Raw genomic sequence first — 12,532 nt, forward strand, 5'->3', positions numbered from 1 at the left:
TGGCCCAGGGCCAAAGTGAGAGAAATTTGGGCCAGTTGATGGAGTTGTCACTGCCCCACTGGGCGATATGTTCATTTATAATGCACATGTGTTAAGAAACCAGACTGGATGCATGTTCGTAACTTCCTCATCACCTTACTGGTGATGCTAAATTATATAATGCACATGCTTTACTGGTTTATATGTGTAAACACAGAAAATAAATATAAAAGAATTATGAGAATAATATAATATATTTTTATTTTAAATATTATATTTTACGTAATGACAATATTGTTAACATATTTATAATTTGATATATTGAATAATACATTTATATGTTTTATATCAATATATGGGATAATATATTTAATAAATATTATAATATTTTTTGGCTGCATGCTGGTAAAAATATGGCAGTGCAAATAAAATGCCCCACCAAAACAATCTAGCGGATATATTATTAAAAACATAAAATCCTAATTAGTTATTAAATATAATACATATTTTACAAATATTATGAAACATATAGGCTAATTGTTTGATCATATGTTTATCATATTTATAAATTAGTGTATACAATAGTACATTTATATTTGTAATATTTTTTTGTTATAAACATAATTATGAATTTTTTGCTGTCTGCCAGTAACCATAAGGCAGGGCAAGTAAACCCCCCCCCCCCAAAAAAATCTTGCTTTAATTCTGTGCAATTCACACCCTGTCATGTTCTGCATATCACAAGCAATACAACATTTATATTAAATTTGTCAAAAAAACCTGTCAAAATGATTTCCTGCTTTCTGGTTACCGCGTGTTAGTTCTGAGAGGTTGTTATCCGGGAATATGAACCTGCAAATGTCGTGGCAGGCCAATCAGAATCAAGCATTCCAATGAGCCGTGTAATAAGTCACATTAATAGTGAGCTCCTTATCACCTATTTAGGTCCTGGTCATCAAACCAGCCTCAATCACCCTATTAATCTAGTCAAACAGAAACTCGTCTTCGGTATCTCTCCCCTCATCACATCCGTCGGTAAATCCTGGAGGCCTGACTGAGAGCAGAGCTGTGCTTTATTATGGAGTCTAATCCAGAGGGCTCTCTGTAGCTCAGCACATGTACTTGATTCCACCCTCTTCTTCCTTTCATTTTGGATGCTTAACCACCGGGGAAGCAGAAAACCGATGACATCATCTCATCACGTCTGATTTATGAAATTAATCCATCAACGTCCATCCTAAATGAGTCTCAGTGTTAACACAAAACCACGTTCACGACCGAAGGGCCTCGTAAAAAGCGGCTTCTTACTCGTGTTAAGGCGCGTGTCAGTGGAAGATGAAGGTTGGTAATATGAGCTGTGATTTTCTCCCAGAAACAGCTGCGCTGGGGTGTCTGCATCTTAACTCTCACATTATCTCATTAACACTCGTAACACCACAAAAGCACACACACAATACATGCACACACACAACTTTCAGACGAAATACATCAATCCCTCAACCATCTATAGTGTTAAGAATCAAACTCGTGGCATTCGTTGCTGACATGCATCCGTCTGTTCACCCGCATCGGATGCTCAGGTCTGTTAGCCGGTCATAGTCACGGTTAAACACTGGATGTTGCGTTTCTGTCGGGTCCTTTCAGGCCCCGGGGGCTTCACAGACACAAAATGCAATTATATGTGCTGTGAACCCAGCCACTCTCTGCGCTAAACGGATTTACATTCAAGCATTGATGCTCTGCTCCCGGCCGTCACACAAACATATGAGGTCTGATTCTGTCCAGACGACATCATTAGGCCTACAGGCACCCAACAGGAGAACCACATCACCCCTAAACGCCCTATAGAGAGGAGATCAGACGGCTGAAACAACAACGATATAGACAAGAGCATGCCTGCCTGAATACTTGATTTCATTACACGAACACATACACGTGTTTAAGCACACAGATACATCATTTATACACTTGACCCAACAAACATACTTCAAATAAGCTTCTTATATAAGCTCTGAAGTGCCTTGCCTATATTTTATATGCATCTGTAAACCGATATATGTATGCCTGGCTAAAAATTCTTTATATAAACGCATGTCAGAGCTGTGGCTCAGTGGTCAGAGCTCCTGACATGTAGGCTCACGGGGACTCCGATTCGAGTCCGACTTGCTTCATGTCCCGATGCTAGACCCAAGGTCTCAAACCCTCATGCTCTTGTCTGCCTCCACTATCCTGTGTATGTGAATAAAAACGTGTGCCAAACACTACAAGACGTCCCCAAGTTTCTCTATTCACTCAAACACAACGGCGATGGGGATTTAGGTAAGCTTCTGTAATAAAATCGAAACGCTCTCATGAACCGTATGTCACACCGGGGAGGACAGCACATATGGGACCGACATGAAACGGCAGCCCGTAATTGAAATTAAAGGTCTTCTTTATTAAACTTTTTCAGATGAAGTATGAAATATGTCTTATCCCGCGTAAGCAGATCGGCAATAAGTGCATTTGACTCGAAGCTGTTTGGCCGGTGTAAGACACACTTTAAATTATTAACACTTACACTACCTGCAGTTTCAACTTGCCCCGCATGAATTATAAATATCCTTCAAGTACGAGAGCGTAGAGGAGCCGCTCGCTCCAGCGATACCCATAATGCATTGTGACACGACTGTTATAAAAAACGCAGACGGACGGCAAATCAATATAATTTCACTGAAAACAGAGAGCATTGATTCTTCACATTGAAACGGAGCCATTGAAGCACCGCTTGTCTTAAATTGCGGACCGAGCAGACAAAGCCCTGGCGGATGCGCTCACCTCTTGCACAAAAGGACAATCCAAAAATCCAGTGTAAAATAACAGTAAAGAGAGAGAGGAACGTGACTCCCATTTGGGTGCTACAGACGGAACAAAAGGCTTTAATGTGCGAAGACCGGCAATTCGTGTAACTCCATTGAGCTCCGAACCCCCCAGTCAATTGTTTAATGCAGGAAGAACTATAGCGGAGGCCTCGGTCATTAGAGCACGCAGCTGTCCCTCTGACCGCACGCGCACGTCTGAAACCGACATTGTTTAAAGTTACAATCAAAAACACTTAAAGGCTGAATGATGAATGTGGACAATAAGCCGAGCGTGACAATTAGCGCTGAGCTCTGATAACTGTAATCTGCATTACTCTGAACAGACAGTCTGGCCCCTTTCCTTAAAAAGACGCATTTATCTGGCTGTTTAAAATGATACTGGAAAGTAGCGAGATTTAATTAGACGGATAATCAGGGGATTAATTAGAGAGAGAGAGAGAGAGAGAGAGAGAGAGAGAGAGAGAGAGATCACTTTATTGTGCTTTTTTTAAAAGCAGTCACTGATCAAACACTAAGAACACACATATTTGTACAAATGTGATTCTGAAACCTTGTATCTCCATATTTGATTTTTTGCCATTAATCATTACTATTAGTCCCCCTTTATATTTGTCATTGTATATCTAACTAATAAAAAGGATGAAAAAGTGCTTTTCGAAGTTAAAAAGTTAAAAAATAAATTGGACATACAAGGTTTCAGAAAGGACAGGGACATTATGGAAGGCCAAAAAGCAAGAATTAAAAACAAGAAAAAGTTCTCAACAGAACTCCAAAATTCTTTCGAACATTCTATATTGCTAATGAAATCTTAATTTTAATATAAAAAATATTATTGCTCTGAATAAACACTAAAAGACATACAGACCTCAATATTAATATCAGTCTCAATTTTCTTCATTCATGTTACATAAATCGCCATTAAAAATGAGAAAGAGAGGGAGAGAGAGGCAGTCAAAGAGAAAGATACACGTATTTTGATTAAGAATAGTGTAAAAAATACATTTAAAATAGTAAGTTGAAGTCATTTTACTTTAATTTTGATTTCATTTTTTTGTAAAATGTATAAACAAGAAAAAAAACAGGTGCAAGCATTTCAAAATGTATTAGTTGAACTTGACTGACTTGTGAACTGTGAACTTTCACCAAGAAGAAGAAAATAAAAGTTTGTAATTACTTTAAGCAACTATGTGATCACATTTTTGTGTATATATTCTATATATATAAATGATGATTTACAGGATACATTAGATAGCAATTAAATGGTACTCCGGCCGCACCTGATTTATCACCACTTTCGACAGCTATATTCAATTGATGTTGTCATAAATGAGAACACACTACATATAAAGGGCAGTCATAAAGTAGTGTGAGGGTCGAAGGTCATCACCCACATTGCTCTAGATTTGACATCGCACCCTAAACGCTTCAAAAATGGCCTTCAAAGACATGTCCACTGTAATTGATGTCACGCATCACAGAGAAGATCTAACATCGATATCAACAGGCCTGTACACAAAATCTCTCTCTCTCTCTCTCACGCACCCGATGTGCTGACCTCAGCTGCGGCTCATGCTGTGAAGGGACTGTGGGCTTTTGAACCAAAGCTCTGTTCAACCAATCAGCCGTAATCGCACTTGTAACACAGACATCCGCAGCTCCCAAACACTATCATCACTTTCCCTGCCTCCCGACACCTCTCATCCCCCCCCCTCTTTAAGACTCCACCAGCAGGAGATTATCGACCTACTGTTCTTGTTTTTCAGTTCCGCTCACCCACAGGGAGTTTGTATGACTGCTTGTGAGTTTCAGATTGTTTCAGAACATACTAAACTAGGGATGTTAGATGAAAAAGTAAAACGTATAACAATACCGTCATTTTGTGTTTGGTAAACTCAATTTGGAAGCTGTCTGGCTGTCAACGTGTGAGTATTCTCATGCATTCTGTATGTGTATCTCAGGATTATAAAGTTTCGTCCAATCATTGCATTTGGTCAATCCTACCTGCCTGTCAACCTTTGCATAACTCAAAAATGGACGCTGAAAGTTCAATCTATAAGTTGTTTTCATCCATTAATTATTGTTATGCAATTTGCCTATGATTTTATTCTGGTCTCAACGTTAATGAAACATGAGGAAGTGTGACCTTTTCTGCTTTTATTTTTCTATTCCTTGTCTCCACAAAACCTAGTTGAGGAGAGAGAAAGAGTGTGTGTGAGAGAGAGAGAGAGAGAGAGAGAGAGAGGTGTTTGTGTGTATCCACAAAGCAGATGCACCAGCCCGGACCGCAAACAGTTATGAGAATTTTGGTCTGCGAGAATGTTGTTATCAGCTATAAATATTAATGTGGACATCTCAACCAGAGCGCTTGCGAAAAACTGTGAGAGTGGGAGAGGGAAACAAATAAAAAAATGGCCCGTCTCCATGTTATTCTGTAAACACAGGTGAAAAGGTGCCTTTGTGTGAGATCTGAATCGAAGTAAAGCCTCGGTGTGAGGGAGCACCAAAGTGGCACATTACATCACAGTTCATTAAAATTTCAAACAACACAGAATAAACGTTTCAATGAGATGTGTGTGTGTCCGCGCGTGTGTGCTGTAGGGGGGCAGAATTACAGGTGGGTCGAGCGAATGCATGTCCGACAAAATAGCTTCTAAATATATGCATGATTTCTGAGTAGATGTGATCCCCTGATGCTCAATACTAAACAGAAACCAGACGACTACTCGCAAACTGGGCTAATAGGCTAATTGCAACAGGGTGAGATTATACACTGACAGAACACCACAGGTCCAGCTCTGGTATTTATCCCCGTCAAAGAAAACATCTTTCCTTTCCCATAGGACGCGAGTGGTTCATTGTGGCCTAGTTTTAAACCAATCCACATTTTTAGATTAAATCGTATTTACAAAATAGCTTGAGTTGGTGAGAGCGACCTAAACTAAAAACTAGTTTAATATCTGTATTGTGACAAATGAATCATATTAAAAAAAACTTTAGGAAAACCAGGCCATGGGAATGTTAAATGTGAGTAGATTTGAAAGCGCTATACATTGACTTGCAATGATCTTGTGTTGACACAATAGAAGTCAAGGTCGTTGTTTGGTTACCAACTTTCTTCGAAATATGTTATTTTTTGTTCTGCAGAAGAAAGTTAGTGGTACAGGTTTGAATGACGAGAGGGTGAGAATTTTCCCTCTAAAACATATTTGCCGGTTGCACAGACAAGGCTTGACACCGTGTATACACCGGACGCGACAGGTGGGATATGACAACTTGCTTGTTCTTAATGGGTTTGTTGCGTCGCACGGTGCCACATCCAGTTTGGACAAAATCTACAATTATATTGTGTTTTAATGCATTTCTAATGTATTTTGTCTTGCCACGTCGTGCCGGTCGTGTCCAGTGTAGACACGATGTAAAACTAGTCCCAGAATAAAATGAATGTTTGACCTGTCTCAACTGAAAATAACTTATCCTGACATATCTTAAAATGTTATATACAGTTCCATTGTTTTATCTCAAGATGCAAACAAGCAATGTTTATTTAAAAGTGCCACAAACATCCTAATTTAACTAAGGTCTAGGCCTTGCTTAAGCCAAGCCGTGTCTGTGAAACCGGGCCATTGTGTCCAGATATCATTTAAAGACAACGAAAAACCGATCGCTTTGTCGTTCCACATCTGCATGTCAATTTTTCTGAATGAGTTTTTTGTTTCATAGCAGAAACTCAACTGTCAATGCTCTTACCACTGAGCCATTGGGTCCTGTGGGCTTTTGATGGTTCTCCTGGCCTGGCAATATTGGGTTTACGCTTTACAGATGTAAAAAAGATAGAAGCATGCCACCTGGTCTACTATCAGTGCTTTCATCATTGAGCCATTGTCCCTTGCTGTTGTTCTTCTGGCATTGCCATTTTTCGATTGACATTTTACAGACCTATATAACAATGCAGAAGCATGAAAACTTATAGGACCTGGATTTTAACCCTGAACCACCTGGACAACTGTCAATGCGCCTACCACTGAGCCATTGGGTCCTGTAGGCTTAAATTGAAAGAGATAAAGAGAAAAAGGAAAACCCTAAATCCTGGTTCTATATGTACTCAAGAGTGTTAATGGTTATTGAATGGTGCAGTCGTTCATAGCGAAAGAGCATGAGACAATGTTATTTTGATTCATGCATCACACATGATTGTTTCCACCGAGTGATCAACAGTGTACACCATGACCAGACACACGCAGTAAGTCTTGATGGATCTGTTATGAACTTGCATTCTGACTAGTTCAGTATAAAAGGGATTATTTTACGAGAAATGAAAGCCTTAGTTTCAAGACATCTGGGCGTATTTACCGCACTAAGTGCATACAGTGTTTTTCTGATGTTGAGATTTACAAGCTTTAGAAGTGATACAGTATCAGCACAGCCGTATCCGCTCTGTCCATTACACTGATTGAGCCATTTTCAGGTAGCACATCCTTATGTTTAAATTGTGTGTATTTTGGACACGGAGAGCGTGAGTGTCTAATCCACCAATCCATCATCCGTCACTTTTTGCAAGGTAAACGCACAGCTCTCCTCTGGTGCTGTAATTACAGTAAGTGAAACATCCCGTGTGATGGAGGCAACTGAAAATTTGACTTACCTGTGACTCTGACATCACATACAGGAAGTGCTGATCGGCAGAAAAGGCCATGTCTCGCAGGATCGGTCCGTTGTCGACCACCTGAATGGTTTCGTACTGCAGGGCACCACGGGAAGGGCCGTCAACACGAATCTACAAGGAGAGAATAAAGAGATGGCGTTACTCGATCATTAATGTGTTTCCATGTATGAGAGGGAATAGTGCAGAAGAGGAACGGGGTGTTATGCTGTTAAACAGCTGTAGGGTAATGTTACGTGCCATAAATCGCTGGCTCAGCAGAGTGCTGTAACATCCTTACACAGTTGGACTGCAGTGATTGAGGTCTCATGAATATAGTTGAACATCTGCTGTTTATGACGCAAATGTGGGAACGCACTCGAGCGCGCGCACACACACACACACACACTTCCAGTGAGGAATATGACGCGACCCTCTTCTCTGGATTACATCTTTCCAACCACACACACGAAAATCGACACGCCAAGAAGACCTGTAAGAACTTGAAGAGTTTATCCTTCCATTAAACATTTCAATGCACCGGATAACCAATTATGACTCAGCGTGAATCATCAAAATAATTTCCCTATCGACACTAAATAGTCATCAGATCCGTTCACATCAAAATAAAGAGCTTTATCTTCGAGTTTATAGCCTGGAGTCCCATCAGACCATAAGTCTGTTTGTTTTTTGAGATCGAAACACTTCACCTTTAAAGCGTCCCCTCGTGTTGCTGTCACTTTCTCTAGGGCTTATTGTATGTTCAGGGTCAAATGCAGACAAGAGGAAAAAGGGTAGAACAAAAGAAGACAAAAGAATGGAGATGAGTAAGAAAGAGAAAACCCTCAACACGAGCCAAGGCCTTATTCAGAGGGAGGGTTATCTAATCTCTCTGATCGGGCTGGTTAATTTGGCTGGGGATTGGGTTTCGGCCAGTGTTTGGAATGGCAGCGTGTGGACGTTGGGAGAATGAACTGCAGGGGGGTGCTCGGCACCGGTCGCGCCCCAGGAGAGACGCACAGAGTGGGGCGACAGGTCCACGGTCACTGGAGAGATCGGCTAAAGTGGATGGACGTTATCAGGACAGCAACTAAACAAATTAGCCACGGGGGAAGACTATTAGCCTGTCTGTTAACGTTAACTTTGAGATGCTAAAGGCCTGGGAAATGACAGGATCTGATCAAAGATACACTTTGAAAAGACGACACTGCTTTCCAAACTTTCCTTGTAGAACGAACACACAACTACACGGCATTAAGGAAAAATATGATATCATCATTTTATGCTCAAGCTGTTTCTTATTTAAAGTGAAATTTAAACTCCTCATTTATTCATCGTAGGTTTTTCACATTTGTATAACTTTTTTTTCAACAGTGGGACACAAAAGAAGACCTTTTTAAGAACAACATTGGCCCCATCGACTTCCATTGAAAGGACACAAAACCATGTGACATTTTTTTTAAATATCTTCTTTTGTGTTCAACAGAGGAAAGAAAAACATATTGGTCTGGAATGACAAAGAAAATAATGAAAGAATTCCTGTTTTAGGATAACCATGCCTTTAGCCGGTCTCATTTCTGTAGACATGTTAAACACAATAATGTGCAAAACTATTCTTAGTATGATGTTACTTGAATTAAAATGATGCGTTTCAACATCCCTTTTCAGATTCTTAAAGAAGAGTATGCAGTGTGCATATATTGTGTTCCCTCCGTTAGTCCGTTAAAATGATCATGGATTCCCGAGCCCTGAGCAAAACAATAAAATGGACTCGTTTCATTTCAATATCAATGAAGTGGATTACATGTTTTGCATCCTGATTGGATTACACAGCTAATCTATGAATCACATGATGATCTGAATTTAATTTATGGGTTGAGGCGTGACTCTAATGTTATTTTATAAGCTGCTGTTGCTTCGTGTTGCATTTTCTCTGTGTATGTGTATACACATATATTTTGTTTAATAAAATATGTCGAATTTGATGGAAGAAAAAAACTAAATACACTTCTTATTAAAAATAGCATTGAAAGTTAAGATATTATTAAGCAAGGTGTCCATGTATCAATCCAGAACATCTGTTTCATCATTTTTGAGTTGATAAATCCTTACATGTATGGTTGTAGGTATATTCAGTAGTTATATCCAGAAAGCACTGCTCAGTCTGAAAACACGTCCCCCTAGTGGACATGGGCTGTAAAAACAGCAACCAGACATGTGGGAAATGTCAGGTTATACAGTAAATGATGCAGTAGTGATAAGGCTAAATTATGAAAAACTTTAAAATTATCAGCTCTTCTTTCATCATTTTCACCAAGGTCACTGTATTGTGCTACAATTTTATATTTAGTATGAAAATCAAAAAACGATGATGCGGTTAATGTTGAAGCATTGCTAATCTATCACACTTACTTGTGAGGTAGTATGCTGCATTCATCTCATTTTACAAGTCTTGATACCTTTCAAAAATGATGTACTGTTAACCAGAGAAACCTGAAGGCTGTGCTGAACTCAGGAAACAAGATATAAGGAGAGGGATAAGGTAAGCCATTCCGGTGTGATAACCACAGGAGATGTGCCGTTTCATAATGTGGGTAAGACTCTGCCCAGCATCCATGGAAACTGCAATTTCCTCCGGCTCAAAACAACTTCCACTTAAGCACCGGTCTCAGGCCAGCGGTATCACTATACATTACGGCTAATGGAGTCAGGCACATTTGTCAAAAAACTGCAAATTCATGCTGATATTAACTGTAAGAACAAATCTTTCATTTTGCAAACTTAGATTTCTATTCGCTATCTAGCAGTGGCTATTGATTTCAGAATAATCTGCATAAGCAGCTCGGAAGAACCCTTTTCACTTCCACCGGCAGGCACAAGACAGACCTCGCTAAAGCCTCCTGAACCATTTCACAGAGCGAGAGAGTGTTTGAGAACTCTTTAAAAACCCAAAATGTAAGTCTTGCGATCCTAACGTGTGCTATTTTTCCAGTCACTTGAAAGGTGTTCCTTCTGTTACTTTGCAAATGAGCGGTGCCAAGAATACACCTATTCCCACAGAGCGGAAGTCTGTTCGACGCTGCAACGCTCGCTCGCCCATTACCAAGAATCGCCACTGATATAGAACAGAACTGAGAACCAGCGCTGTGTTACTAAAGAACTGTGTCAAAAGACAAACTACAAATAACTTAAACAAGGCAGCACTGTCTGCAGAGGAGTGGATCTGACAGTGCAAACGTGTCTCGGAAACCTCACGGGACGCTGTGTTTGGGTGAAGGCCACCGTGATTAAGGCAGTGCGGATGCTCCCCCGAGAGATTCCAGTGAGCGTCTCTGATGCGCAGATATTGATCTGTGACATTCAAACCCAGACTAAAACAAAAATAGTGTGGCGCCTGTCAACAACTGTAAGCAGATCGGCCTCGCTGCCGTGACTGACTTGGGCGTCAGGAACTTGAGTGACTGTTTTCAGTATCTTCAGTACAAAATCCCCAGGGAAAGTTTTAAGAGCGAACCCATGCATCAGCGCTTTAAACACATTGGAAGCTTTTGACGTGTTCCAGCCTGAAAGTGGAACGAAGGTATGCTTTGTTTCCATGCCTCCATTGGCTGAGCCGGCATGTGCTGTAGTAAACCGACAGACAGTGGGTGGACTGGGAAGTCTCTTAATGTCAATCAATGCTGAAAGAAACTGTGAACTCCTACTTTTCAACAGGAGCGTCGATGTTTAGCCCTTTGTGAAGGCTACCTTTAAATGGTGAAGCTGGGGAGTTAAATATGAATTTGTCCTTAAACTCGTCCTTGGTGAGGAACAAGTATTGGGTAAAACAAATGGAATTCTTTTATTCAGGACAAAAGACTTTGGTCAACATATTTAGGGCCACATTAAAAACAGTTATCATTCTTTAACGCATTACACATGTCATTGCGCCTTTACCTAATTTGTATAATTTCTTCAATTCATCACATCACACGCAACTGCACATTTGACAAACGCACATTTCCCAGCTAAGTTTCGAATTCAGTGCCTTGGTGTTACTTTCAGTCCCTACTAATTTATACAATTACAAAGATTATAAGAACACAAAAAGTAAACTGATTCCGGCAAGGACACCTTGACATCAGATGGCTCAATAATCAGGTACCGTTGCAACCAGGCAACCGGTCCTGTTAATATGGCATTTCTGTCACTAACAAGGGAACTGAACCTGTTCCGCTTTAAACTCCAAGCACCCAGCGAGCGGTCATGTTCACAAGAGAGAACGGCTTTGTTTTGGTTGCCGGGTTATGAGATTGAGGTTGTTGAAAAGCTCTCATCCGTAAAACACGTGTGCGTGCCGGTGCGTACAAAGCCAGGGCCCGGTTTCTCGGGGAGCCCGCGAACAGAACCCTGCGGAGGGGAGACTTAATCAGATTTCCTGAACCGCCGTCCCTCCGGTTTCTTCTTTGCAGTCAGACGGTCGCTACCGCGGCATGATTTTAATTACCAGAGCTCTAACAGCGTGGCACAAACCTGCAACGAGTGCGGAATGTCACCGCCAACCAAATTAACTTCGCTATCCGAGGCCACTGAACATCTTCGCTCAAAGCTTTTAAAGGTAGCCATTCAAAAACCCTAACACCGTCTGACCTAAAATTACCTTAAAAACTAACATACATTTTCTCATTTCATTCTCCATAAGACACCGTAGGACATGAACACACCAACTAAGAACACAATCTAACCCATTGTTACCCTGTCCGTGATGCAGTTAACCTTTGTGTAATTGCACTGAACTCTCCGTTGGTTTGCATTGCATTGGTTGGCATAGATTTGTCGTCTTTAGCAACGGTGTAAATACGAAAGCAGCCGCTCTGCTTGAGGGACGCTTTATATGCTGGGCCTGTGCTGGCTGCGGGGGAAACGGAGGCGATATTAGGCCAAAAGTTTCAGTGTCGCCTCTCTTACCCTGCAGTCCCGCAGAGAGGAAAGCTACGATAGGATCACACTGCGAAAAGCCCTCTCAGAGAAGACGAGAGAGAAACGATTACCCACGGGAGTCTGGCAAAGAAAT

General features: G+C 40.8%; 1 protein-coding gene across 1 annotated transcript in view; it reads right to left on the reverse strand.

Annotated features, from left to right (window-relative positions):
• plxna4 (plexin A4) overlaps positions 1–12,532 on the reverse strand; it is a 172,893-nt gene that overhangs the window by 69,818 nt on the left and 90,543 nt on the right. The window contains exon 4 of the mRNA XM_079455328.1: positions 7,483–7,614. Coding sequence (XP_079311454.1) covers positions 7,483–7,614 — 132 coding nt within the window. The remainder of the gene's footprint in view (positions 1–7,482; positions 7,615–12,532) is intronic.

The sequence above is a fragment of the Barbatula barbatula genome (assembly GCF_947034865.1).
Source record: "Barbatula barbatula genome assembly, chromosome: 4".
NCBI lineage: Eukaryota > Metazoa > Chordata > Actinopteri > Cypriniformes > Nemacheilidae > Barbatula > Barbatula barbatula.